Genomic DNA, 26318 nt, shown 5'->3' with positions numbered 1-26318 from the left:
CCTCTGTCCACTGCTGCCACCCTTAGAGCCACCAGCCCTCCGACTGTCCCTGTCCCTGTCCCTGTCCCTGTCCCTGTCCCTGTCCCTGTCCCTGTGTCCCTGTCCCCATCCCTGTCCCAGTCCCTGTCCCAGTCCCCCTGTCCCTGTCCCTGTCCCTGTCCCTGTCCCCGTCCCTGTCCCTGTCCCTGTCCCTGTCCCTGTCCCTCTGTCCCTGTCCCTCTGTCCCCGTCCCTGTCCCCGTCCCTGTCCCTGTCCCTGTCCCTGTCCCTGTCCCTGTCCCTGTCCCTCTGTCCCCTTTGTCCCTCTGTCCCTGTCCCTGTCCCCGTCCCTGTCCCTGTGTCCCTGTCCCTGTCCCTGTCCCTCTGTCCCTGTCCCTTGTCCCCGTGTCCCCGTCCCTGTCCCCTGTCCCTGTGTCCCTGTCCCTGTCCCTGTGTCCCTGTCCCTGTCCCCTGTCCCCGTGTCCCTGTCCCTGTCCCTGTGTCCCTTTTCCCTGTCCCTGTGTCCCTGTCCCCGTCCCCGTCCCTCTGTCCCTGTCCCTCTGGCCCCTGTCCCTGTCCCCTGTCCCTGTCCCTCTGTCCCTGTCCCTGTCACTGTCCCTGTCCCTGTCCCCGTCCCTCTGTCCCTCCGTGGGGCCGCACACCCGTGTCCCTTTCCTGTCCCCTCCGGGCGCCCCCTCGGCGCGGGGTCAAACATTAACCAGGGCCAGCTGTCCCTGTCACCCCCAGGATGTCCCCTGTCCCCCCTCCCCGGCCGAGTGGCCACCTGGCCACAGGTGCTGCGTGGCACGGTGACATCAGCGGGGCCGGGGGGATTTAAGGGCCAGCGCGGCGGTGGCAGCAGCGGCAGCGAGGACGCGGCGTGTCCGGCACTGTCCCCGCGTGTCCGGCACTGTCCCCGCGTGTCCCCGCGTGTCGCCGCCCGAGGAGGAAGGTGAGAGGGGCGGGAGCTGGGGCGGGGTGGGCGCAGCGGGTGTGGGACAAAGGGGACAAGGGGAGACTGGGCGGGTGACACGAGCGTTGGTGCGGGGCTGAGGGTGCGCGGGGGTGGGACACGGGGCGTGCAGGTGTGCGCAGGTGTGTGTGCAGGTGTTGCAGGTGTGCAGGTGTGTGCAGGTGTGCGCAGGTGTGCGCAGGTGTGTGTGCAGGTGTGTGCACTGTATTCAGGTGTGTGCTGTGTTCAGGTGTGTGCTGTGTTCAGGTCTGCACAGGTGAGCACAGGTGTGCACAGGTATGAGCACAGGTGTGTGCAGGTGTGTGTGTGTGCTGTGTTCAGGTGTTTGCAGGTGTGCGCAGGTGTGCACAGGTGTGTGTGTCAGTGCTATGTTCAGGTGTGCACAGGAGTACACAGGTGTGTGCAGGTGTGTGTGTCAGTGCTATGTTCAGGTGTGCACAGGAGTACACAGGTGTGTGCAGGTGCGCACACAGGTGTTTTCAGGAGTTTGCAGGTGTGCACAGGTGCTCACAGGTGTACACAGGTGTGTGTCTGTGCTATGATCAGGTGTGCACAGGTGTTTCCAGGTGTTTGTAGGTGTACAGAGCTGAGCACAGATGTTCACAGGTGTACACAGGTGCGCACAGGTGTGCCCAGGTGTTTGTAGGTGCACACAGGTGCACACAGGTGCACACAGGTGCGCACAGGTGTTTCCAGCTGTTTGCCGGCGCACACAGGTGCACACAGGTGCGCACAAGTGTTTCCAGCTGTTTGCAGGTGTACACAGGCGCACACAGGTGTGTGTTTGTGCTATGTTCAGGTGCGCACAGGTGCACACAGGTGCACACAGGTGTTTCCAGGTGCGCACAGGTGTTTCCAGCTGTTCCCAGCTGTTTGCATACGCACACAGGTGCACACAGGTGCACACAGGTGCGCACAGGTGTTTCCAGCTGTTTGCCGGTGTGTGTTTGTGCTATGTTCAGGTGCGCACAGGTGTTTCCAGCTGTTTCCAGGTGCACACAGGTGTGTGTCTGTGCTATGTTCAGGTGCGCACAGGTGTTTCCAGCTGTTCCCAGCTGTTCCCAGCTGTTCCCAGCTGTTTGCAGGTCCCCACGCGCCCCGTGGCCGCGCCGCCCGAGTGCCGCCGTGCCCGTGTCGCGGCCGTGTCGCAGCCATGTCGCCGCGGCTGCTGCTGGCCGCCTGCGCGGCGCTGGCGCTGCTGCCGCTGCGGCCCCGCGCGGGCCCGGCCCAGCCCGCGTACCCGGGGGACGACGCGCCCGTGGAGGAGCTGCTGCGCTTCTACAACGACCTGCAGCAGTACCTGAACGTGGTCACCCGCCCGCGGTGAGCGCCCGCCGCGCCCCCTGTCGCGACACGCCTCCCGTCGCGACATGCCGCCCGTCACCGCGCGCTCCCCATCGCGATGCGCTCCCCGTTCCGACGCGCCCCCTTCGTGACGCGCTTCCCATCGTGATCGGGTCCCTGTCGCGACACGCTCCCTATCGGGACACGCTGCCCATCACGACCCTCTCCCTGTCGTGACACACTCCCCATCACGATCGACTACCTGTCGCGACACGCTCCCTATCGGGGCACGCTCCTTGTCGCGACACACTCCCTATCAGGATGCGCTTCCCATCACTATCCCCTCCCTATCGGGACACCCTCCCTGTCGTGACACCCTCCCTATCGGGACACGTTCCCTATCGGGATAAGCTCCCCATCACGACCCACTCCCTGTCGGGACACACTCCCTATCAGGACACGCTCCCTGTCGCGACCTGCTCCCTATCGGGACCCGCTCCCTATCGGGACACCCTCCCTGTCGCGACACGCTCCCTGTCGGGACACGCTCCCTATCGGGACACGTTCCCTATTGGGGCACCCTCCCTATCGTGACCCGCTCCCTGCCGTGACACCCTCCCTGTCGCGACACCCTCCCTATCGTGACCCGCTCCCTATCGTGACCCGCTCCCTATCGGGACACCCTCCCTGTCGCGACACGCTCCCTATCGTGACCCGCTCCCTATCGGGACACCCTCCCTGTCGCGACACGCTCCCTATCGTGACCCGCTCCCTATCGTGACCCGCTCCCTGTCGCGACCCGCTCCCTGTCGCGACCCGCTCCCTATCGTGACCTGCTCCCGGTGTCCCCTGTCCTGTCGCTGACCGCGGCCCGTTGCAGGTACGGGAAGCGGGCGGGCGGGCGAGCGCTGGGCGAGGACCCGCTGGGCGCCCCCGGGTGCTGAGCCCAGGTGAGGGGGGGGCGGGAGGAGCCCCCGGGGGGGCAGCGCGGGGGGAACGGGGGGCTCGGGGGGGGCCCCAACCCAGGGGGAGACCCTGCAGGGGGTGGGGGGCTGGGGGGGCTGGGGGGACCTGGGGGTGTCAGGGGGGGGATCCGAGGGGACCTGGGGGTGTCAGGGTGGGGACCCGGGGGGATTTGGGGGTGTCAGGGGGGGGACATGGGGCCCAGGGGACTGGGGGGCTGTGGGGGGAGGGGGCACGGGGCAGGGGGACCCCGCGTGACCCCCTTTTGTTCCCCCTTTTGTTTCAGGGACGCCGCCGGGGCCGGGAGGGTGAGGAGGAACCCAGGAGGTGCCGCCCCCCGCCCCCGCTGCACCCCCGGACCCCCAGAGCCGGGGACAGACCCCCCCCAGCAATAAACACCCCCTGCAGCCACCCCTGTCCTGTGCCTGCCTGCCTGGGGACACCGGGGACACCGGGGACACTGGGGACACTGGGGATATGGGGACACCGGGGATGGGCACTGGGGACACTGGGGACACCGGGGACACTGGGGACACTGGGGACACTGGGGATGGGGACACTGGGGATATGGGGACACTGGGGACACTGGGGACACCGCTGGGGACACTGGGGACACTGGGGACACTGGGGACACCCAGGGATAGCTGGGGACACTGGGGACACTGGGGACACCGCTGGGGACACTGGGGACAGTGGGCAGGGGACACTGGGGACACCCAGGGACTGGGGACACTGGGGACACTGGGGACACTGGGGATGGGCACTGGGGACACTGGGGACACTGGGGGCATTGGGGATGGGCACTGGGGACACTGGGGACACTGGGGCTGGGGACACTGGGGCTGGGGACATGGGGACACTCGGGCTGGGGACACTGCGGGCACTGAGGGTGCGGGGACACCGGTGCTGGCCGTGCTGGGGACACTGGTGACACGAGTGGCCGTGCTGGGGACACTGGGGGTGCTGGCACTGCGGACACGCCTCCGCGGCCGCCCCTGTCGCTGTCGCTGTCGCTGTCCCCGTCCGGCCGGTGCCAGTCGCGCGTGTCCCGCGATGCCGGCGGCCGCCCCCGCCTCGCTCACGGGTGAGTGTGCCCCGGGCACGCGAGTGCGGGGACGGGGACCACAGGGCGCGTGTGCGCGCCTCGGGCACGCGCGTGTGCGCGGGGCACACCCGGGCCTGGCACACGCGTGTGCAAATTGGTGGGGGGGGGGTTCTCTCCTGCGGGGGCAGCGGATTCTGCGCGAGTGGGCACCGGAGTGCGCGGGCTCGGTCCGTGCGCGGGTCCGTGCGCGGGTGCGCGCGTGTTGCGGGGGTGCGCGCGGGCGCGGCGCGGCCCCTTTAAATCCGCGCTCCCTCCCCCCCGCTCCCACCGCCCCCTTAAAGGGGCCGAGCCCCCGCCGGCCCCCTCCCCACGCCGCGGGACGCTGCGGGGGGTCCCACCCGCGATCGGGGCGGGCGAGCGGGCACGGGTGAGCGGGGAGCGCGCCCCTGGGTTTGCACGCGAGCGGGAGCGCGCGGGGGCGCGCGTGTGGGCGGGGGCGCGCACACGCGTGTGCGCCGTGCGGCGTTGGGGTGCCGGGGGGGGGGGGGAGGGGTGGGGGCGCGCGCGTGGGTCCGCGCGGGAGCGCGCTCGGGTGGTTTGAGCGCCGCGCGCGGGTGATGCGCGTGCACGGGCCGTGCCCGCGCGTGTGAGCCCCCCCCGCGACCCCCTCCCCATCCCCGCCGCCCCCTCCCCATCCCCGCCGCCGCGAGCGCAGAGCGGCCGGAGCGCGCCCGGCGCACACGCGTGTGCAAGGACGGGGGGGGGGCGCGGGTGGGGGGAGCCCCACGCGGGGCCGGGGGTTGCGGGGGGGCGGCGGTACCCGGATCTGGGGCGGGGGAGCGCGGCCCCGCAGCCATGAACCGCCCCGGCCCCGGGGCCCCGCAGCCCGGCCCGGGCCCCGCCCGCGCCCCCCCGGCACCCCCAGGTACGGGGGGGGGCTGGGAGGGGCCGGGGGCGATGCCACGCGTGGGGTGGGGGGGGATACCACTCGTGGGGGGGGATGAGACAGGGGGAGGGAGATGCGGTTGGGGGGTTCGGGTGGTGCTGCGGACCCCGTTTTTTGGGGAGGGGGGGATGATGGGTGCCCCCCCCGCGCCCCCCCGGCTGCGTCGCGCTCGTCCCCCGCCATTGCAGCGCAGCCGCGCCGCCGCTCCCGCCCCCGCGGCCCCGGATGCGGCCCCCCCTCAATTGCATCGCCCCCCCAAAGCTCATCGCCCCCCCCCCCAGAGCCCCCCCCTCCCGTCACCCTCTGCCCCGGGGGCTTTCGTCTCCACGGTGACAATTTGGGGGGTGGGATCCATCCCCTTGTCCCTCCGGGTGAACGAGGGGGGGCAATTCCGCACTGGCAGAGGACCCCGGCACTTGTCCCCGTAATGGGGGGGCTGCGGCCGGAATGGGGGGGACACGAGCGCCCCCCACTTTCACCCACGGCGCTGGTCCTCCCCCCCTTTCCGTGTCCAACCCTCGTGTGTCCCATGTCTGTCCCCCCCCGTGTGTCCCTGTGCGTCCCCTTCGTGTCCCTCTGTCTGTCCCCCACCGTGTCCCTCTCTCTGTCCCCCCCGTGTCCCTCTGTCTGTCCCCCCCGTGTGTCCCCGTGTCTGTCCCCCCCGTGTCCCTCTGTCTGTCCCCCCTGTGTCCCCGTGTCTGTCCCCCCCGTGTCCCCCTGTCTGTCCCCCCCCCGTGTCCCTGTGGGTCCCCGCCGTGTCCCCATGTCTGTCCCCCCGGGTCCCCGTGTCCGTCCCCCTCGTGTCCCCATGTCTGTCCCCCCCCGTGTCCCTGTGCGTCCCCCCCGTGTCCCCGTGTCTGTCCCCCCCGTGTCCCCCGTCTGTCCCCCCCCGTGTCCCTCTGTGTGTCCCCCCCGTGTGTCCCCGTGTCCGTCCCCCCCGTGTCCCTCTGTCTGTCCCCCCCCGTGTCCCTCTGTGTGTCCCCCCCGTGTGTCCCCGTGTCTTTCCCCCCGCGTCCCCGTGTCTGTCCCCCCCGTGTCCCTCTGTCTGTCCCCCCAGCCATGCAGCAGGTCCTGGATAACCTGATGGGGCTCCCGGGGTCCCCGGGGGTGGCCGACCTTGACCTCATCTTCCTCCGCGGCATCATGGAGAGCCCCATCGTGCGCTCCCTGGCCAAGGTAGGGGCGCGGGGGGTGCGTGTCCCCCTCCCGGCCACCCCCGGTGGGGTTTGGGGTGCCCCCTCTCCATGTGTGTGGGTGTCACCTCCTGGGGGTCCCTATTCCCACACCCAGGGGTCCCTAATCCCGCCAGCACCCCCAGATCCCCAATTCCCTCTGTCCCTGGGGGTCCCTGAACTCCCCGGCCCTGGGGGTCCCTAAGAGCTCTGTTGTCCCTGAACCCCTGAGCCCCCGGGTCCCCAAACCCCTCATCCCCCCCAGAGATCCCTCATGCCCCCCCTACTCCCGGGGGTCCCCGATCCCCCCGCCCTGGGGGTCCCCGCCCTGACTCGGGGGTGTCCCGCGGGTGTCCCCAGGCGCACGAGCGGCTGGAGGAGCGCAAGCTGGAGGCGGTGCGCGGGGACAACCTGGCGCTGGTGCAGGAGATCCTGCGCGACATCGGGCGCCTGGCGCGGCCCGAGGCGCAGGGAGCGGCGGCGGAGCTGGCGCGGATCCTGCGGGAGCCGCATTTCCAGGTGCGGGGGGCACGGGCGGGACCCCCTGTGCCGTGCCAGGCCCGTGCCAGGCCCGTGCCAGGCGCGCGGGACGCGGCCCTGACCCCAGCCCGTGTGCCCCAGTCGCTGCTGGAGACCCACGACTCGGTGGCCGCCAAGAGTTACGACCCCCCCCCGAGCAGCCCCGGCCCGGAGGCGTCGCTGGGGTCGCAGCCCGTGCCCCCCGACGCCGTGCGCATGGTGGGGATCCGCAAGGCGGCCGGGGAGAACCTGGTGAGCGCGGCCGGGGGGCTGCGGGGGGCCGGGGGGTGAGGGTGGGACGTTTCAGGGCGCGCTGGGAGGTTTTGGGGTGCTGGAGGGTGTTGGGGCGTTGCAGAGAGGTGGGGACATGGGCAGGTTGCGGGGTAGTGGGGGCGTTGTGGGGTGATGGAGCATTTTGGGCATTGCGAGGTGGTTTTTAGGGTGTCTGGGAGGATTTTGGGGTGTCTGCTGGGTGCCGGGCGGGTCCCGCCGGGGGCTGAGCGGGGCTGTCCCCTCAGGGGGTGACGTTCCGGGTGGAGCGGGGGGAGCTGGTGATCGCCCGCATCCTGCACGGGGGGATGGTGGCGCAGCAGGGGCTGCTGCACGTGGGGGACGTGATCCGCGAGGTGAACGGGCGCGAGGTGGGCAGCGACCCGCGGGCGCTGCAGGACAGCCTGCGCCACGCCAGCGGCAGCGTCGTGCTCAAGATCCTGCCCAGCTACCAGGAGCCGCACCCGCCCCGCCAGGTACCGCCCTGGGTCCCGCCCTGGACCCCGCACCTCATCCTAACCTGCATCCCAGTTCTGCATCCCAACCCTGCATCCCAGTCCTGCATCCCAACCTGCATCCCAACCTGTGTCCCCTCCCCCGTGCCCTCTCGCCGGTTCCTGTCCCCATCCCTGTCCCTGTGTCCCTTTCCCTTTCCCTGTCCCTGTCCTGTCCCTGTCCCTCTCCCTGTCCCTTTCCCTGTACCCGTCCCTGTCCCTTTTCCTTTCCTTGTACCTGTCCCTGTCCCTGTCCCTGTCCCTGTCCCCGTCCCTGTCCCTGTCCCTGTCCCTGTCCCTGTCCCTGTCCCTGTCCCTGTCCCTGTCCCCACCCTGCGTGCCGGGTGCTGCCCCTCCCCGCCCCGTGCCAGCCACCCCCGTCTCCGAGGGGACAAAGCAGCGCTGTCCCCGCGGGCCCTGTCCCCGCGAGCTCTGTCCCCGCTAGCTCTGTCCCCGTGAGCTCTGTCCCCACGCTGTCCCCGCGCGGTGCCACACGGCTCTGTCCCCGCCATGTGCGCCATCGCGGGCGCGGCGCTGGCGGCGCTGGGCTCGCTGCTGTGCGTGTCGGTGGCCGTGGGGCTGTGCCTGGGGGTGGCCGTGGTGGCCGCGTGGGGCGCGGCGGCGGCGGCCGGGGCGCTGTGCGTGTGCGTGGGGGCCGCGCGGGCCTGGCTGCGCCGGGCGCGGGGGGCGCGCCCCGCCGGGGGCGGCTCCTAGAGGGGACCCACGCGTGTCCCCCGCGCCCTGGGTGGGGACACTGAGGCACCGGGGGATCCCCGGGAGTTCTGGGGGTCTCTCCCGCTGACCCCCCGGTCCCCAGGTGTTTGTCAAGTGTCACTTCGACTACGACCCGGCCACCGACAGCCTCATCCCCTGCAAGGAGGCCGGGCTCAAGTTCATGGCCGGGGACCTGCTGCAGATCGTCAACCAGGATGACCCCAACTGGTGGCAGGTCAGGGGGGACCTGGCGGGTGGTCTGGGGGGTGGTGGCGCTTTGACTCCATCCTGGGGGTGAGGGGGTGCCGGGGCTGGGAGGTTCTGGGGGAGATCGAGGGGTCCCTGTGGGCTTGGGGAGAATTCCTGTGCAGTGGGGGGGTCCCTGGAGCTCGGGGGGTGTCCTTGGAGCTGGGGGGCTGCTTGGGAACTGGGGGGATCCCCGGAGCAGGGGAGGGTCCCTGTGTGGGCTGGGAGGTCCCTGGAAATTCGGGGACGCGTGTGCCTGTCGGGATTTGGGGAGTCCCTGGAGCTGAGGGGTTCCTGGAAACTGGGAGAGCCCCTGGAACCGGGGAGGTTCCTTGTGGAACTTGGGGAGTCCCCGGAGCTGGGGGTGTTCCCTGTGGGGTCAGAGGAGTCTGTGGAGCCCAGGGGGGTCTCCGTGGGGTTGGGGGTCCCCACGCGTGGCTCTGTGTCCCCAGGCGTGCCACGTGGAGGGCGGCAGCGCGGGGCTGGTGCCCAGCCAGCTGCTGGAGGAGAAGCGCAAGGCGTTCGTCAAACGGGACGGGGAGGTGGCGCCCACCTCGGGTACGGGGACACGGCGGGGACACGGGGGAGGGAAATGTCACCGCCCGAGGGGGGAGCACGGCGGGTCCCCATCGCCCCAGGGTCCTGTTCCCGTGGCGCTGTCCCGCAGGGAGTCCCCAAATCTCAGGGTGATGTCCCCATGGCTCCCGTGCCCCTGTCCCTGTTCCCTGTCCCCTGTCCCTGTCCCTGTCCCTGTCCCTGTTCCCTGTCCCTGTTCCCTGTCCCCTGTCCCTGTGTCCCTGTCCCCGTCCCCTGTCCCTGTCCCCTGTCCCTGTTCCCTGTTCCCTGTCCCTGTGTCCCTGTCCCTGTCCCTGTTCCCTGTCCCTGTTCCCTGTCCTATCCCTGTGTCCCCGTCCCCGTCGCCATCCCTGTCCCTGTCCCTGTCCCCGTCCCTGTCCCTGTCCCCAGTCCCTGTGTCCCTGTCCCCGTCCCTGTCCCCGTCCCCCTCGCAGGGGCCCTGTGCGGCAGCCTCAGCGGGAGGAGGAAGAAGAGGATGATGTACCTGACGACGAAGAACGCCGGTGAGTGTCCCGGGGTGTCACCCGCCGGGACAGGGCGCCCTGGGGTCCCCAGGGACGGGTGCCAGCGCTGTCCCTCGCGCAGAGTTCGACCGGCACGAGCTGCTGATCTACGAGGAGGTGGCGCGGATGCCGCCGTTCCGCCGGAAAACGCTGGTGCTGATCGGGGCTCAGGGCGTGGGGCGCCGCAGCCTCAAGAACAAGCTCATCATGTCGGACCAGGCGCGCTACGGCACCACCATCCCCTGTGAGCGTCCCTGTCCCCTGAGCGTCCCTGTCCCCTGAGTGTCACTGTCCCCGCGGGCATCGCCATCCCTGTCCCCTGAGCGTCCCTGTCCCCTGAGTGTCCCTGTCCCCGCGGGCATCGCCATCCCTGTCCCCTGAGTGTCCCTGTCCCTGTCCCCTGAGCGTCCCTGTCCCCTGAGCGTCCCTGTCCCCGCGGGCATGGCCATCCCTGTCCCCTGAGCGTCCCTGTCCCTGTCCCCTGAGCGTCCCTGTCCCCGCCAGCATCGCCATCCCTGTCCCCTGAGTGTCCCTGTCACTGTCCCCTGAGTGCCCCTGTCCCCGCGGGCATCGCCATCCCTGTCCCCTGAACGTCCCTGTTCCTTGGGTGTCCCTGTTCCCTGAGAGTCACTGTCCCTGTCCCCGGAGCGTCCCTGTCCCCGGAGCGTCACTGACCCCTGAGCGTCTCTGTCCCTTGGGTGTCCCTGTCCCTTGGGTGTCCCTGTCCCTGTCCCTGTCCCTGTCCCTGTCCCCGTCCCTGTCCCTGTCCCTGTCCCTGTCCCCTGCGACCGCCCCTATGCTTCATCATCGTCTCTGTCCCCTGCCGCCATCCCTGTCGCCTGCGGCCATCTCTGTCCCCTGCCGCCATCCCTGTCCCCTGTGATTGTCCCCACCCCCGTCCCCGGTGTCACTCGTGTCGCCGCCGGGGCAGACACGTCGCGGAAGCCGAAGGAGAGCGAGCGGGACGGGCAGGGCTATCGCTTCGTGTCGCGGGGCGAGATGGAGGCGGACATCAAGGCGGGCCGGTACCTGGAGCACGGCGAGTACGAGGGGAACCTGTACGGAACCAGGATCGACTCCATCCGCGCCGTGGTGCAGGCGGGCAAGATGTGCGTGCTGGATGTCAACCCGCAGGTGAGCGGCGACACCGCGGCGACACCGCGGCGACAGCAGCGACCCCCCGGCCGCGGGGCTGAGCCGTGCCCCCTCCCCAGGCCGTGAAGGTGCTGAGGACGGCGGAGTTCGTGCCCTACGTGGTGTTCATCGAGGCCCCCGGGCCCGAGAGGCTGCGCGCCATGAACCGGGCGGCGCTGGAGAGCGGCGTGGCCACCAAACAGCTCACGGTGGGAGCCCGGGGCGAGCGGGGGGGAAACGGGGCGGGTTTGGGGTGCGAGAAGCAGACACACAGCTCATGATGGGTGTCCCCCGTTATCCCTGGGGATATTGGGGTAACCAGGGTGGGTTTTGGGGTGCGGGAGGAGGGCACAGCTCATGATGGGTGTCCCCCGTTATCCCTGGGGGTGACAGGGAAACCGGGGCGGGTTTGGGGTGCGGGAGGAGGGCACAGCTCATGATGGGTGTCCCCCGTTATCCTTGGGGGTGACAGGGAAACGGGGCGGGTTTGGGGTGTAGGAAGCAGACACACAGCTCGCAGTGGGTGTTCCCCATTATCTCTGGATATGTTGGGGTAACTGGGGCAGGTTTGGGGTGCGGGAGGAGGGCACAGCTCATGATGGGTGTCCCCCGTTATCCCTGGAGATATTGGGGTAACCGGGGTGGGTTTTGGGGTGCGGGAGGAGGGCACAGCTCATGATGGGTGTCCCCCGTTATCCCTGGGGATATTGGGGTAACCGGGGTGGGTTTTGGGGTGCGGGAGGAGGGCACAGCTCATGATGGGTGTCCCCCGTTATCCCTGGGGGTGACAGGGAAACGGGGCGGGTTTGGGGTGCGCGGGAGGGAGCAGCTCATGATGGGTGTCCCCCGTTATCCCTGGGGGTGACAGGGAAACCGGGGCGGGTTTGGGGTGTAGGAAGCAGACACACAGCTCGCAGTGGGTGTTCCCCATTATCTCTGGATATGTTGGGGTAACTGGGGCAGGTTTGGGGTGCGGGAGGAGGGCACACAGCTCCTGATGGGTGTCCCCCGTTATCCTTGGGGGTGCTGGGGTAACCGGGGCGGGTTTTGGGGTGCAGGAAGCAGACACACAGTTAGCAGTGGGTGTCCCCCGTTATCCCTGGAGATGTTGGGGTAACCGGGGCGGGTTTTGGGGTGCAGGAAGCAGACACAAACCTCACCATAGGTGTCCCCCGTTATCCCTGGGGGTGCTGGGGTAACCGGGGCGGGTTTTGGGGTGCAGGAGGAGGTCACACCCCTCACCATAGGTGTTCCCCATTCACCCTGGAGATGTTGGGGTAACCGGGGCGGGTTTTGGGGTGCAGGAGGCCGACGCCCAGCGCACGGTGGAGGAGAGCAGCCGCATCCAGCGCGGCTACGGGCACTACTTCGACCTGAGCCTGACCAACGATGACCTGGAGCGAACGTTCGGGCGGCTGCGCGAGGCCATGGAGCTGCTGCGCCTGCAGCCCCAGTGGGTCCCGGTCACCTGGGTCTATTAGCGACCCCCGAACCCCCTCAGCCCCCCCAAACCCGCCCAGGAGGGCTGGGGGTGCCCAGGGGGGTATCTCACCCAGCGGGGTCTCTGCAGAGCCCCCCCAGCCCCAGCCCGACCGCTCTGTGCCCCCCTAGAGTGCCCCAAATCTGGGGAGGGGCAGAAGCCGCGGGTGGGGTCCCACGGGGGGCGCAGCCCCCAAAACAGCTGAGTCACTGCCAGACCCCGGGAACCCCCAGGACTGGGGAGGGGGGCGCGGGGTTTGGGGGGTCACACCCAGAAGTGTCCCCTCCCTGTCCCCCAGGCCACACCCCCGCAAATTGGGGACCCTCGCTGTCCCTTGTGTCCCCTGTCACCCCTTCCCAGGTAGCAATAACGCCTGTAATTAACCCTTAATTAACCTTAACTGACTTGTAATTAACCCTGTAATTAACGCAGTGGGGAGCCCTGGCTGGGGACTCCCTGCGGGGGTCTGGGGTGGTGACAAGGGTGTCCCCAAGGGACAGGGACAGGGACGGGGGGTGCAGGGCGCGCCCCCCTGTCCCTCCTGCCCGGGCCCCCCCAGTCCTGCTGCCATTGGCTCCTTTTTGGTATTTTGCTGTGAATTTTATTAAAGTAGAGAAGACTGGGTTTGTCCCTTGTGCTGGATGCCAGGGGGGTGGGGCTCTGTGTCACCTGTGCCACCTGTGCCACACCTGCCGCCCCTCCCCCAGCCCTGCCCCACCTGGTGCTGATGGTTTTTTATCTCCAAATCGCCGTTTCCCACCAGTTTGGGACTGGGGGGGAGCTGGGAGGGCTGGGAGGGCGCGAGTGGCCGTGTCACACACGTGTCACACGCGTGTCACCTCCCACGACCGCGGGGACCTTCCTTGGTGCTGCCGGGAGGGGTCAGCAGAGCTGCAGGCACGGGGGGGCTGGGGGCGAGTGAGGGGGGCTGGGGGCGAGCGGGGGGGGCTGGGGGCGAGCGGAGGGGGATGGGGGCGAGCAAGGGGGGGCTGGGGGCAAGTAAGGGGGGGCTGGGGGTGTGCAGGGGGGTGCTGGGGGCGAGCAAGGGGTGTCCTGTCCTTGGGTGTCCTGTCCGTGGGTGCTCTGACCCTCCGTGGGTGTCCTGTCCCTCCACGGGTGCCGTGTCCATCCGTGCAGTTCCCCGTCCGTGGGTGCCGTGCCCGTGGGTGCCGTGTCCCCGCGTGGGTGCCGTGCCCTGGAGCTCTGTGACTTTAAGCCGCTGCGCTGGCCCGTCCATAATCCCCTGGTCCCTAAGCTGCCGTGGCTATAAGGGCGGGGGTGGCACCGCCGGGCTGGGCTGTGCCCGTGCCGCGTCCGTGCCGTGTTTATTCCGTGTTTATTCCGTGTCTATTCTGTCCGTGTCCGTGCCGTGTTTATTCCGTGTCCTGTCCGTGTCCGTGCGGTGTTTATTCCGTGTTTATTCCGTGTCCGTGTCCGTGCCGTGTTTATTCCGTGTTTATTCCGTGTCCGTGTCCGTGTCCGTGCCGTGTTATTCCGTGTCCGTGCCGTGTCCGTGCCGTGCCAGCCATGTGGCCGCTGCTGCTGCTGCCGGTGGCCGTGGCCGTGCTGGCCGTGGCCCGCGTGGCCCATCGGCTGCTGGCCCCGTCCCGCAGCCCCTTCGCGGGGCCGCCCCCGGAGCCGCCGCGGCCGCTGGTGACGGACCAGAGAGCCCGGGACAGGGTGCTGAGGCGGGGTGAGCGTCCGTGTGTCCGTGTGTGTCCGTGTGTGTCCGTGTGTCCGTGTGTCCGTGTGTGTCCGTGTGTCTGTGTGTCCGTGTGTCCGTGTGTCCGTGTGTGTCCGTGTGTGTCCGTGTGTCCGTGTGTGTCCGTGTGTGTCCGTGTGTGTCCGTGTGTGTCCGTGTGTCTGTGTGTGTCCGTGTGTGTCCGTGTGTCCGTGTGTGTCCGTGTGTCTGTGTGTGTCCGTGTGTGTCCGTGTGTGTCTGTGTGTCCGTGTGTGTCCGTGTGTGTCCGTGTGTGTCCGTGTGTCTGTGTGTGTCCGTGTGTCCGTGTGTGTCCGTGTGTGTCCGTGTGTCCGTGTGTGTCCGTGTGTGTCCGTGTGTGTCCGTGTGTGTCCGTGTGTCCGTGTGTGTCCGTGTGTGTCCGTGTGTGTCTCTGTATCCGTGTGTGTCCGTGTGTCCGTGTGTCCGTCTCTCTGTGTGTGTTCGTCTGTCTGTGTGTCCGTCTCTCCCTGTGTGTCCGTGTGTCCGTCTGTCCGTGTGTGTCCGTGTGTCCGTGTGTCCATCTCTCCGTGTGTGTCCGTGGTGTGTCCGTCTGCCCGTGTGTCCGTCTCTCCCTGTGTGTCCGTGTGTCCGTCTGTCCATGTGTGTCCGTGGTGTGTCCGTCTCTCCCTGTGTGTGTCCGTGGTGTGTCCATCTCTCCCTGTGTGTGTCCGTGGTGTGTCCGCCTGCCCGTGTGTCCATCTCTCCCTGTGTGTCCGTGTGTCCGTCTGTCCGTGTGTGCCCGTGGTGTGTCCATCTCTCCCTGTGTGTGTCCGTGGTGCGTCCGCCTGCCCGTGTGTCCGTCTCTCCCTGTGTGTCCGTGTGTCGCTCTGTCCGTCTGTCCGCCCGCCCCGCGGCTGTGCAGCTGTCGCTGTCGCTGTCCCAGGGTTCAGCGCCCGGCGCGTGCCGGCCCAGCTGGACGCCGTGGTCATCGGCAGCGGCGTGGGCGGCCTGGCGGCGGCGGCCGCGCTGGCCAGGGCGGGCCGGAGGGTGCTGGTGCTGGAGCAGCACGACCAGGCCGGGGGGTGCTGCCACACCTTCCGGCAGCACGGCGTGGAGTTCGACGTGGGTACGGAGCCCGACACCCCCGTCACCCCTGCCACCCTCTGTCACACCCCTGTCACCCTCTGTCACTTCCCTGTCACCCCTGTCCTTGCAGCCCCCCCTGTGAACCCTCTGCCAGCCCCAGCGTGTGCAGTGTGTGCAGTGCCTGTGTGACACGTCCCTCCGTGTCCCTGCACTGTCCCTCCGTGTCTCTCCATGTCCCTGTCATGTCCCTCCATGTCCCTCCATGTCCCTCCATGTCCCTGTCATGTCCCTCCATGTCACTCCATGTCCCTCCATGTCCCTCCATGTCCCTCCACGTCCCTCCATGTCCCTCCATGTCCCTCCATGTCCCTGTCATGTCCCTCCATGTCACTCCATGTCCCTCCATGTCCCTCCATGTCCCTCCATGTCCCTCCACGTCTCTCCATGTTCCTCCATGTCCCTGCCATGTCCCTCCATGTCCCTCCACGTCCCTCCATGTCCCTGCATGTCCCTCCACGTCCCTCCGTGTCCCTCCATGTCCCTCCATGTCCCTCCATGTCCCTGCATGCCCCTGCCATGTCCCTGCCATGTCCCTCCATGTCCCTCCACGTCCCTCCATGTCCCTGCCATGTCCCTCCACGTCCCTCCATGTCACTCCATGTTTCTGCCATGTCGCTCCATGTCCCTCTCTGTCACTCCACATCCCTGCATGCCCCTGCCATGTCCCTCCACGTCCCTCCGTGTCCCTGCATGCCCCTGCCATGTCCCTCCGTGTCCCTCCATGACCCTCCACGTCCCTGCCACACCACTGTCGCCTCCCCCGGCCCCTCCCTGTGCCACCCCGGACGAAGCCAAGCCCTGTTTTCCACGGCCCCGCTGTCCCCTCCCCGTGTCCCCTGTCCCCACGCCACAGGCATCCACTACGTGGGGCAGCTGCACGAGGGGAGCCTCCTGCGGGTGGCGCTGGACCAGGTGACAGACGGGCAGCTGTGCTGGCACCGCCTGCCCGACCCCTACGACGAGGTGACACTGGGACCCCGGCGCTACGTGCTGCGCTCCGGCAAGGTGGCCTTTGTCACCGCGCTGGAGGAGCAGTTCCCCGCGGAGAAAGCGGCCATCAGGGAGTTCATGAAACTCTCCAAGGTGCGGCCCTGGCGCCACCTCCCCACCGCGGTGGCACGTCCCCAAGGAGGGGACACAGCTCGGGATGCGGGGTGGGGATGGTGGCACTGGTGGGGATCAGTGGGGACACAGGTGACAGTGGTGGTGGGGACACTGGTGATGGGTGTGGTGGGGAAAGGGTAGTGGGAGTGGTGGGGACAGAGGGGACACAGAGGGGACACAGAGGGGACACAGAGGGGACAGCAGTGATGGGCGTGGTAAGGACAAGTTGTGGTGATGATGAGGACAGGGGTGATGTGGGGACAGGTGCCATGGTGGTGGGGACAGGTGACAAGCCGTGGGTGACCTTGGGGTCACCGCAGTGACAATCCTGAGGTGGCCAGGCAGGGCAGTGCTGGTGGCACGTGCTGATGTCACACAGGTGGCCTTGTGGCCCACGGTGGTGGCCGGGCAGGGCCGTGCTGGTGGCACGTGCTGATGTCACACAGGTGGCCTTGTGGCCCATGCTGGTGGCCGGGCAGGGCCCTGCTGGTGGCACGTGCTGATGTCACACAGGTGGCCTTGTGGCCCATGCTGGTGGCCGGGCAGGGCAGTGCTGGTGGCACATGCTTGATGTCACACAGGTGGCCTTGTGGCCCACGGTGGTGGCCATGCAGGGTCCTACTGGTGGCACGTGCTGATGTCACACAGGTGGCCTTGTGGCCCATGCTGGTGGCCGGGCAGGGCCCTGCTGGTGGCACGTGCTGATGTCACACAGGTGGCCTTGTGGCCCACGCTGGTGGCCGGGCAGGGCCCTGCTGGTGGCACGTGCTGATGTCACACAGGTGGCCTTGTGGCCCATGCTGGTGGCCGGGCAGGGCAGTGCTGGTGGCACGTGCTGATGTCACACAGGTGGCCTTGTGGCCCATGCTGGTGGCACGTGCTGATGTCACACAGGTGGCCTTGTGGCCCATGCTGGTGGCCGGGCAGGGCAGTGCTGGTGGCACGTGCTGATGTCACACAGGTGGCCTTGTGGCCCATGCTGGTGGCACGTGCTGATGTCACACAGGTGGCCTTGTGGCCCATGCTGGTGGCCGGGCAGGGCAGTGCTGGTGGCACGTGCTGATGTCACACAGGTGGCCTCGCCGCACGTGGTGCCCCGGCCGGGCTCGGGCTGTCCCCGCGCCGTGCGGGAGGTGACAGCGACACCGCGGGTGTCCCGCAGGTGGCCTCGCGGCACGCGGCGCTGCTGGCCCTGCTGAAGCTGTCGCCGCGCTGGCTTGTCGCCCTCCTGCTGCGCTCGGGGCTCCTGCCGCGCCTGTCGCCCGTGTTCCGCATGGCCACCACCAGCCACAGCCAGGCCGCCGCCCGCCTCACCTCCGACCCCGACCTGCGCGCCCTCTTCGGATACCTCTTCTACGGTCAGGGCCGTCGCGATAGGGAGGGGCTGTCGCGACAGCGAGGGGACGAGGTGGAGGAGGAGGAGGGAGGAACTGCAGCGGTGGAGGTTGTGTCGCGACAGGGGGGTGGTACCATCACGGTAGTGCTGGGTTGGGATGGGTGCGTCTGTGTCGCGGTGGGAAAAGCCGTGTCGTGACACAGGAGTGATAGTAGAAGGATGTGTTGCGGCAGCGGAGGGCACCATGGTGACAGGGGAGGGCTGCGTCGCGAGAAGGGAGGGCGATATCGCGGTGAGGAGCGCCATGTCGCGATAAAGGAGGGCGATATCGCGGTGAGGAGCGCCATGTCGCGATAAGGGAGGGCGATATGGCGGTGAGCAGCTCCATGTCGCGACACGGGAGGGTCCAGCCGAGCCCGTGTCCCCTCTCTGTCGCCGCAGGCACGGCCCCGCGGGACTCGAGCTTCCTGGTGAACGTGCTGATGGTTCACCACTACCAGCGCGGGGCCTGGTACCCGCGGGGGGGGGCGAGCGAGATCGCGTTCCACGCCGTGCCCGTCATCGAGCGCGCGGGGGGCGCCGTGCTCGTGCGCGCCCCCGTCACGCGCGTGCTCGTCAGCGCCACCGGCACCGCCCTGGGTGAGCTCCGGGACCCGCCCCCCCCCCAAATCCCCGAGGGTTGGGGACACGGTGGCAGCGCCCCGCGTGTCCCTGACCCCCCCAAATCCCCGAGGGTTGGGGACACGGTGGCAGCGCCCCGCGTGTCCCTGACCCCCCCCCCGCGCTGTGGCCGCGGTGTCCCCAGGTGTCGCGGTGCGGGTGGGCCCCGGGAACGAGGAGCTGCAGATCCGCGCCCCCCTCGTCATCTCCGACGCCGGCGTGTTCAACACCTTCGAGAAGCTTCTGCCGCCTCACGTCCGCAGCCACCCCGGTAAGGTGGCACCTGTGTCCCCGTGTCCCTCGCGGGCTCAGTGTCGCCAGAATCCCCCACATCCCCATTCCTGTCACCCCCGTGTCCCCACCCAGGCAGGGTCCGGTGCCACCCCCGCGTCCCCCCAACCCGCTCGGTGTCCCCCGTGTCCCCGCAGGTGTCCGCTCCCGCCTGGCCGTGCTCCGGCCGGGCATGGGCTCCTTCCTGGTGTTCGTGGGGCTGCGGGGCAGCGCGGCCGAGCTGGGGCTGCCCCCCACCAACTTCTGGATCTACCCCCACAACGACCTGGATGCCATGTGAGGGGCGGGGGGCGCGGGGGGCTCGGGGGTCTCTGGGGGCGCGGGGGGCTCCACAGCCCGGTTTCCCCGCAGGATGACCCGGTACGCCGCCCTGAGCCGCGATGAGGTCCCCGAGAACTTGGCCATGATGTTCGTCACCTTCCCCGCCGCCAAGGACCCCACGTACGAGCAGCGACACCCAGGTGCGGCTGCGGGGGGACCCCCGCGACCCCCCAGCTCGGCTCCGGGGGCTCCGGGGGCTCCGGGGCTCTGCAATCCCCGCGGCACCGGGTGGGCGCTGCAGTTGTCACCCTGTCACCGCCATGGGATGGACACTGCCAATGTCACCCCAACGGAGTGGGCACTGCCACTGTCGCAGGGTGGGCACTGTCACTGTCACCGCCATGGGATGGGCACTGTCACTGTCGCAGGGTGGGTTCTGTCACTGTCACTGTCGCAGGGTGGGCACTGCCACTGTCACCCCAAGGGATGGGCACTGCCACTGTCACCCCACGGGTGGGCACTGTCGCTGTCACTGTCACTGCCACAGGGTGGGCACTGTCACTGTCACCTCCAAGGGATGGACACTGTCACTGTCACCCCCACGGTGTGGGCACTGTCACTGTCACGGGGTGGGCACTGTCACTGTCACCCCAAGGGACGAGCACTGTCACTGTCACGGGGTGGGCACTGTCACTGTCACCCCAACGGAGTGAGCACTGTCACTGTCACCCCACGGGATGGGCACTGTCATTGTCACCGCCATGGGATGGGCATTGCCACTGTCACTGTCACCCCACTGGATGGGCACTGTCACTGTCACTGTCACCCCAAGGGATGGGCACTGCCACTGTCACCCTCCCGGCGGTGTCACCGCGTGTCCCCGCCCCCAGGCAGGTCCTGCATGACCATCCTGACCATGGCGCGCTACGAGTGGTTCGAGGAGTGGGCCGGGAGCCGCCCCCGGCAGCGCGGCCCCGACTACGAGCGCTACAAGACGGACATCGCCCAGCGGCTGCTGGAGCGGGCGCTGCTGCGCTTCCCGCACCTGCGCGACAAGGTGCCCAGGGACGGGCTGGGGGGTGCCCGGGGGGTCCTGGCACGCCTCGAGCCCCCCGTCCCGCGCAGGTGGCGTTCGTGGAGGCGGCGACGCCGCTGAGCAACCAGCACTACCTGGGGGCGGCGCGGGGGGCGATGTACGGCACCGAGCACGACCTGCGCCGCTTCAGCCCCGCCGCGGTGGCGGCCCTGAGGCCCGACACGCCCGTCAGGAACCTCTACCTGACCGGTGAGTCCCGTGTCCCCGCGTCCCCGTGTCCCCGCTGCCAGCGCCGGGCTCTGCGCTGTCCCCGCGCTCGCCCTGCAGCGGCTGCTTGTGGCCACATCCCCGGCGGGGGTGGCTCTGTCGCTCCCCGGGGTGGCTCTGTCTCTCCCCGGGGTGGCTCTGTCGCGCCCTGGGGTGGCTCTGTCTCTCCCCGGGGTGGCTCTGTCGCGCCCTGGGGTGGCTCTGTCCCGCTCTGGGGTGGCTCTGTCTCTCCCCGGGGTGGCTCTGTCGCGCCCTGGGGTGGCTCTGTCGCGCCCTGGGGTGGCTCTGTCCCGCTCTGGGGTGGCTCTGTCCCGCTCTGGGGTGGCTCTGTCGCGCCCCGGGGTGGCTCTGTCCCGCTCTGGGGTGGCTCTGTCGGGCCCCGGGGTGGCTCTGTCGCTCCCCGGGGGTGTCCCTGTCGCGCCCGGGGTGTCCCTGTGCCACGCTGGCTGTCCCCAGGGCAGGACGTGTTCTCCTGCGGGCTGGCGGGGGCCGTGCACGGGGGGCTGCTCTGCGCCTCGGCCATCCTGGGCCGCCTGCTCTACCTGGACCTGCTGCTCCTCAAGAGGAAAATCAAGCGGCGGCAGGGCCGGCACACGGCGTGAGGGACACCTCGGGGACACCTCGGGGACACCTCGGGGACACCTGTTCTTGGGGACACCTGTCCTCGGGGATACCTGTTCTTGGGGACACCTGCCCTCAGGACACCTGGCCTCGGGGAGACCTGTCCTCGGGGATACCTGTTCTTGGGGACACCTGTCCTTGGGGACACCTGCCCTCGGGGATGCCCCGGGCTGGCAGCGCTCCCAGCTCAATAAACCCCGATGTCCCAGCGGCCTGAAGCTGTGCTTGGGGAGGGGATGGAGATGGGAAAGGGACAGGGATGGGATGGGATGGGAACAGGGACTGGAACGGAGAGAGGGCTGGGATGGGGATGGGCACAGGGAGCACCCACAGCTGGGGCTGAATTTGGGGTGCAGAACCTTTAAACCTCCCCCTGCTTCTCCCTCTGCACTCCCTGAGCTTCCCCAGCCCCCGCAAACCAGCAGAGCCCAGAATTCTCCACACTTTAAAATATAAAAAATAGGGGAATTCTCTTGGGGAAAGGGGGGCACGTGGACCCGGCCAGCTGGGTGGTCCCGAAGGGTCCGTGTCCCCCTGAGTCAGGGGGAGGGTTGTCACCAGCTGTCCTCGGAGGGGGTCAGCTCTAGGTCCGGGCGGCGCAGGGGGGCTGAGCTGTGGGGTTGTGGCCGCATTCGGGGCACGGCCCCTGGGGCAGGGGGTACAGGAAGGGCTTCGCTGTCACCTGAGGGCGAGGGGGGTCAGGGTGAGGGGACATGTGACACTCAGGGGGCTCCCCAGGGAAGGAGGGTGTCCCCCTTTGTGGGCAAGGCAGCCCAGCAACCAGCGCCCCATAAACCTGTAACTCCAGCACCCCGTAATTCCATCACCCCATAACCCCATAACCTCAGCACCCCATAACAGCAGCAGCCAGCACCCCACAACCCCAGCACCCCATAACCCCAGCACCCAGCACCCCATAACCACAGCACCCCATAACCTCATCACCCCCCAACCCCACATCCCACCACCCCACACCCCACCCCGACCCCCATTCCGGGCTCAGCCCAGCCCCCCCACCCACCTCGCTGTAGGGCGGGGGCTCCGGCCCCACGGGGATGGCCCCGCTGGGCAGACTGGGCAGACTGGGCAGACTGGGCAGGGTGGGCATCAGGCCCAGCGGGGGGGGCTGGGGGTCTCTGTGGGGCGGGGGCGGCTCGGGGCCCTGCGGGTGCCGGTAGGCGGGGGGCGGCACGGGCTCCTGGCAGAGCTTGCGGATGATGTGGAACACGAGCAGGAGGATGGTGATGGCTACGAAGGTGATGGCGAAGAGGATGAACATGGCCCTGGGGACACCGAGAGGGGCGTGCTGGGGGCTGGCATGTCCCCCCTCCCTGTGTCCCCACACCCGCAGAGCCCCCGGGGTCTCTCGGTGTCCCCATCCCCTGCCCGCCGTCCCCAGGGACCCCCCGATGACGAACCCGGTGTCCCCCGGCGCCGCCGCGTCCCCTCCGCGCCACCGCCGCACTCTGGACCGGGGACACCCCCGGGCCAGCGCCCAGCGCCCCACGCCCGCCGCCCTTTGCACCCTCCCTGCCCCACCGCGGACCTTGCCCTGGGTGGGGGGGACTCGGGGCACCCCGCCGTGGGTTGATTTGGGGTGATTTTGGTCACTTTAGGGTTTTTTTTAAGGGTGGGACCGTGCTAAGGGGTCCTTGTGGGGGGCTGTCCCCAAATTGCGGGGGGATGAGAGGGTGGCCTGGGTGGCGCAGGGCGGGCTCGGGGTGACGCGGGGGGTGCTCGGGGTGACACGGGGGGTGCTCGGGGGGCACAGGGAGTGCTCGGGGGGCACAGGGGAGGGCGAGGAGCGGGATCCCCCCGCGGGTGTGAAGAGCCGCCGGCTCAGCGCCGGGAGCTCCCAAATCCCATCAGAGCCCTGAGCCCCGCGGCGGCGGCGGGGGGGGCGGATTCCGGGGGTTCCGGGGGGGTCCGGGGGTGAGCGGGGGTCCCGGGGGGTCCGGGGGTGAGAGGGGGGGTCCGGGGGGGATCCGAGTGTGACCCGGGGTGAACCAGGGGTGAACCGGGGGTGATGTGGGGTCGATCCGGGGGATGAACCGGGGATGACCCGAAGGTGATTTGGGGGCGATCCGGGAGTGATCTGGGGGGTGAAGCAGGGGGTGAACGAGGGGTGATCTGCGGGTGATCCGGGAATAATTTGGGGGCGATCCGGGGGGGATTTGGGGGCGATCCCGGGGGGATTTGGGGGCGATCCGGGGGGGATTTAGGGGCGATCCGGGGGGGATCTGGGGGCGATCCGGGGGGGATTTAGGGGCGATCCGGGGGGGATTTAGGGGCGATCCGGGGGTTATCCAGGGGGTGAATCAGAGGTGATCCGGAGGATGAACAGGGGGTGATGCGGGGACCATCCACGGGACGATCCGGGGGTGATTCTGGGGTGATCCGGAGATGATCCGGACGTGATCCGCGGGTGGGTGACCCGGAGGTGTCCCCGACCCCCGGGAGCGGGTGACAGAGAGGGTGAGCGCCCCGAGAGCAGCCGAGGAGGCGGCGGCAGAGGGGACAGGGCCAGGGTGGGGGTTTGGGAGGGGGAGCTGAGAGCGGGGGATCGGCCGTGGGACGCCCTAAGCAGGATCATCCCCTAAGCGGTTTAGGGCTGCCCGGGGCACCGGGGCTCGGCCGCGGGTCAGGAGCTCCAGCCCAGTAATTGGCTCAAGGGCTTAGCCGGGGATTTGCCACCGCCTGCCCTCCCGTGCCCTGGTGGGGACACCCCAAAATCGGCCCCTCATGAGGCAGAGCCCCCTCGTGTCCCCCAGGGGGATAGAGGTGCCCGGGGGTCCCTCCGGGCTGCTGATTCCGCAGAAACCGCGGGGAGGGGGGAATTAAACCCCAGCTGGAGGCGGAAAGATCAGCGAGGCCTGGGGCTGAACCGGGTGGGAACGGGAAAGGGAAGGGGAAGGGGAACGGGAAAGGGAAAGGGGAACGGGAACGGGAAAAGAGAACGAGAACGGGAACGGGAAAGGGAACGGGAACGGGAAAGGGGAAAGGGAACGGGAACGGGAACGGGGACGGGAACGGGAACGAGAAAGGGAACGGGAAAGGGAAAGGGGAACGGGAACGGGAAAGGGAAAAGGGAACGGGAACGGGAACGGGAAAGGGGAACGGGAACGGGAAAAGAGAACGAGAACGGGAACGGGAAAGGGAACGGGAACGGGAACGGGAACGAGAAAGGGAAAGGGGAACGGGAACGGGAACGGGAAAAGAGAACGAGAACGGGAACGGGAAAGGGAACGGGAACGGGAAAGGGAAAAGGGAACGGGAACGGGAACGGGGACGGGGAACGGGGGCAGGAAAAGAGAACGAGAAGGGGAACGGGAAGGGGAAGGGGAAAGGGAAAGGGAAAGGGGAACGGGGACGGGAACGGGGACGGGAAGGGGAACCTGGGAAAGAGAACGGGAACGGGGAAGGGGACGGGAACAGAGGGTGCACACGCCTGGAGACACACGGACACACCCGGAGACACACGGACACACGAACACACGAAAACACACACGAAAACACACACGGAAACACACACGGACACATGGACACACACACGGACACACGGACACATCATCCCCTGGCACACGGCCCCTGTGCCTGCAGGGACGGCTGTGCCAGCCCCGCGCCCGCTGCCAAGGCTGCCACGGTGCCACCAGCCCCGGCGCGGGGACCAGCGCCACCCCCGGCCGTGTCCCCAAGTGACCCCGTCTCGCCGCTCTCGCCTTTCCCAGGCCAGGGCGGAGTCCCGGGAGGGGACACGCGGGACAAGCCGGGCACCGGTGCCACCCGGTGAGTCACCGCTCGGGGCAGGGAGAACCCCGCGTCCCCGCCCGTCCCCGCCGCGCTCTCAGACGCGCTTGTGTAAGTGGCGGAACCCCCCAAAAACGTGAGAACGGGCGGGACCCCCACGGCGGGGCGGGGCCGGGGCCCGCAGGAGCTCCCGGTGTGCCTCAGTTTCCCTGGGAGGGCAGGGGCGGGGATGGAGCGTGGATGGAGGTGCCCGGCGGTGTGTCCCTGTCCCTGTCCCTGTCCCGGTCCCGGTCCCGGTCCCGGTCCCGGTCCCGGTCCCTGTCCCCTCCCCAGGGCCATGGGATGTGTTCACACGCGTGTCCAAGCGTGCACAGGCCGTGACCCCCCCACGGACCCCACCGGCGCTGCAGAGAGGACCCCGCGTGTCCCCCTGTCCCCATCCCCACACCCCATCCAGGCCACCGTCCCCCCCCAGCCCCCTCCCCGCCCCCGCCTGGCCCCGTGCCCCCCTTCCCCACCGCGGCCCCTCTCCCCTCCCTCGGCCCGGCCTTTTCCCTTCCAGCTCCCTGTTTGAAGCTATTTTTTCCACAGCTCCTGCCAAGAGCCGCTAATGAGAAACAAACGGGTTCCTCGGCCGCGGCTGCTCCCGGCCCACACACCTCCGGCCGCGGGGCCGGGCTCGCACCTCCCGGTGCCCTCCTGGCAGCCGCCGCGGGCACCTGCAGCCTCCCATCTGGCACCGGTACCGGGCATCTGCATCCCGCCCAGCTGGCACCGGTACCGGGCATCTGCATCCCGCCCAGCTGGCAGCGCCGTCCTGGCATCAGCGCCGTCCCTGGGTGTCCCTGTCCTGCACCATCCCCGGGCGTCTCCATCCTCCCTGTCCTGCTCCATCCCTGAGCATCTCCATCCTCCCTGTCCTGCTCCATCCCTGACCATCTCCATCCTCCCTGTCCTGCTGCATCCCTGAGCATCTCCATCCTCCCAGGGCATCTCTGTCCTGCTCACGTCACCGTCCCTGAGCATCTTAACTGTCGCCATCTGTCACCGTCCCAGGGTGTCACCAACCTCCCCATCCAGCACCGTCCCTGAGCATCTCCACACTGCCCACCCAGCATCACCCGTGAGCGTCTCTGTCCTGTGCCACTGTCCCCGGGCATCTCTGTCCTGTCCCACTGTCCCCAAACATCTCTGTCCTGTGCCACTGTCCCCGAGGATCTCTGTCCTGTGCCACTGTCCCCAAACATCTCTGTCCTGTGCCACTGTCCCCGGGCATCTCTGCCCTGTCCCTCTGTCCCTCGGGCTCTCTGTCCTGTCCCGCTGTCCCTCGGGCTCTCTGCGCTGCCCAGGTGCCACCATCCTCTCCTCTCGTCACCATCCCAGGCCATTTCCATCCTGCCACCCTCCCTGCGCTCTCCACCCGCGGCAGGGCTGTCCCGAGGCCAGGTGCCACCCCGGTGTCCCCTTTCCCCCGTGTCCCGCGGCTGTGACCCGGCCGGGGGCGGGAGGAGCGCGGTGTGAGGGAGTCCCGAGCTGTCCCCCCGCCGGGTCCCCCCGCGCTCAGCCGGGGCCGCAGCCAAGCCCGCGCTGCTCCAGTTGGCCCCGGCCCGGCCCCAGTTATCGGCCGCTCACATTTTCCACTGAGCCGTGTTTGTGTTCGAGCAGCGCCGGGAGCAGGGGAGGAGCGCGGCAGAAGGGCAGGGACCCCCCGATTCCCTCCGCGGGGAGGGGGACAGGCTGGGGGGAAGGGATGGGGTGGGATGGGATGGGATGGGATGGGATGGGATGGGATGGGATGGGATGGGATGGGATGGGATGGGATGGGACAGGGATCCCGGCCAGGGCTGGGATCGGTCCCGAGGGTGGGAGCAGCACCCAGGGGTGGGAGCAGC

General features: G+C 69.0%; 4 protein-coding genes and 1 long non-coding RNA gene across 7 annotated transcripts; 4 read left to right on the top strand and 1 right to left on the bottom strand.

The window, feature by feature from the left end:
* The first annotated feature begins 856 nt into the window (after positions 1 to 856).
* Positions 857 to 3609, top strand: PPY (pancreatic polypeptide). Its single transcript, XM_056512199.1, has 4 exons — positions 857 to 930; positions 2037 to 2274; positions 3116 to 3185; positions 3485 to 3609. The coding sequence occupies exons 2-3, from the start codon at positions 2105 to 2107 to the stop codon at positions 3177 to 3179; spliced, it is 234 nt and encodes a 77-aa protein (XP_056368174.1). The 5' UTR covers positions 857 to 930; positions 2037 to 2104; the 3' UTR covers positions 3180 to 3185; positions 3485 to 3609.
* Positions 3610 to 4111: 502 nt separating this feature from the next.
* Positions 4112 to 13234, top strand: MPP2 (MAGUK p55 scaffold protein 2). Of its 3 annotated transcripts, none has more exons than XM_056512301.1 (12): positions 4112 to 4282; positions 6247 to 6365; positions 6722 to 6880; positions 6983 to 7132; positions 7399 to 7626; positions 8462 to 8593; positions 9057 to 9162; positions 9615 to 9683; positions 9766 to 9927; positions 10615 to 10817; positions 10898 to 11026; positions 12122 to 13234. In XM_056512301.1, the coding sequence occupies exons 1-12, from the start codon at positions 4252 to 4254 to the stop codon at positions 12296 to 12298; spliced, it is 1665 nt and encodes a 554-aa protein (XP_056368276.1). In that variant the 5' UTR covers positions 4112 to 4251; the 3' UTR covers positions 12299 to 13234. The 3 variants fall into 3 exon arrangements, with proteins under 3 accessions (XP_056368276.1, XP_056368277.1, XP_056368275.1); XM_056512302.1 differs by lacking the exon at positions 4112 to 4282 and adding an exon at positions 4601 to 4670; XM_056512300.1 differs by lacking the exon at positions 4112 to 4282 and adding an exon at positions 5090 to 5168.
* A 590-nt stretch (positions 13235 to 13824) lies between these two features.
* LOC130263948 (all-trans-retinol 13,14-reductase-like) lies at positions 13825 to 20660 on the top strand. The gene is made up of 11 exons (XM_056511793.1): positions 13825 to 13990; positions 14838 to 15083; positions 15957 to 16186; positions 17370 to 17565; positions 17985 to 18182; positions 18349 to 18474; positions 18632 to 18770; positions 18846 to 18955; positions 19646 to 19812; positions 19881 to 20232; positions 20515 to 20660. Exons 1-11 carry the CDS (start codon positions 13825 to 13827, stop codon positions 20658 to 20660), a joined length of 2076 nt encoding a protein of 691 aa, XP_056367768.1.
* Positions 20661 to 21108: 448 nt separating this feature from the next.
* Positions 21109 to 22182, bottom strand: LOC130264269 (basic proline-rich protein-like). Its single transcript, XM_056512313.1, has 3 exons — positions 22098 to 22182; positions 21701 to 21962; positions 21109 to 21361 (listed from the first exon to the last, which is right to left on the bottom strand). The coding sequence occupies exons 2-3, from the start codon at positions 21956 to 21958 to the stop codon at positions 21263 to 21265; spliced, it is 357 nt and encodes a 118-aa protein (XP_056368288.1). The 5' UTR covers positions 21959 to 21962; positions 22098 to 22182; the 3' UTR covers positions 21109 to 21262.
* A 48-nt stretch (positions 22183 to 22230) lies between these two features.
* LOC130264111 (uncharacterized) lies at positions 22231 to 25905 on the top strand. Its single transcript, XR_008842421.1, has 3 exons — positions 22231 to 22285; positions 24280 to 24537; positions 25018 to 25905. It is a non-coding gene; the product is annotated as an uncharacterized LOC130264111 (long non-coding RNA).
* Positions 25906 to 26318: the final 413 nt, after the last annotated feature.

This window comes from Oenanthe melanoleuca, chromosome 27 (genome assembly GCF_029582105.1).
Source record: "Oenanthe melanoleuca isolate GR-GAL-2019-014 chromosome 27, OMel1.0, whole genome shotgun sequence".
Classification (NCBI taxonomy): Eukaryota; Metazoa; Chordata; class Aves; order Passeriformes; family Muscicapidae; genus Oenanthe; species Oenanthe melanoleuca.
This window is presented reverse-complemented; position numbering and strand designations above follow the sequence as displayed.

What these genes read in the sequence shown, in the direction of transcription:
- MPP2 (XM_056512300.1), top strand. Translation starts at nt 5,099, where the DNA reads ATGAACCGCCCCGGCCCCGGGGCCCCGCAGCCCGGCCCGGGCCCCGCC. An exon ending in TGCGGGAGCCGCATTTCCAG is followed by an intron (nt 6,881 to 6,982) that starts GTGCGGGGGGCA and finishes CGTGTGCCCCAG; the next exon opens with TCGCTGCTGGAGACCCACGA. An exon ending in AGCCGCACCCGCCCCGCCAG is followed by an intron (nt 7,627 to 8,461) that starts GTACCGCCCTGG and finishes CCCGGTCCCCAG; the next exon opens with GTGTTTGTCAAGTGTCACTT.
- LOC130263948 (XM_056511793.1), top strand. Translation starts at nt 13,825, where the DNA reads ATGTGGCCGCTGCTGCTGCTGCCGGTGGCCGTGGCCGTGCTGGCCGTG. An exon ending in CGGCGTGGAGTTCGACGTGG is followed by an intron (nt 15,084 to 15,956) that starts GTACGGAGCCCG and finishes CCCACGCCACAG; the next exon opens with GCATCCACTACGTGGGGCAG. An exon ending in GTACGAGCAGCGACACCCAG is followed by an intron (nt 18,956 to 19,645) that starts GTGCGGCTGCGG and finishes CCCCGCCCCCAG; the next exon opens with GCAGGTCCTGCATGACCATC.
- PPY (XM_056512199.1), top strand. Translation starts at nt 2,105, where the DNA reads ATGTCGCCGCGGCTGCTGCTGGCCGCCTGCGCGGCGCTGGCGCTGCTG. An exon ending in AACGTGGTCACCCGCCCGCG is followed by an intron (nt 2,275 to 3,115) that starts GTGAGCGCCCGC and finishes GGCCCGTTGCAG; the next exon opens with GTACGGGAAGCGGGCGGGCG.
- LOC130264269 (XM_056512313.1), bottom strand. Translation starts at nt 21,958, where the DNA reads ATGTTCATCCTCTTCGCCATCACCTTCGTAGCCATCACCATCCTCCTG. An exon ending in AGCCCCCGCCCTACAGCGAG is followed by an intron (nt 21,362 to 21,700) that starts GTGGGTGGGGGG and finishes CCTCGCCCTCAG; the next exon opens with GTGACAGCGAAGCCCTTCCT.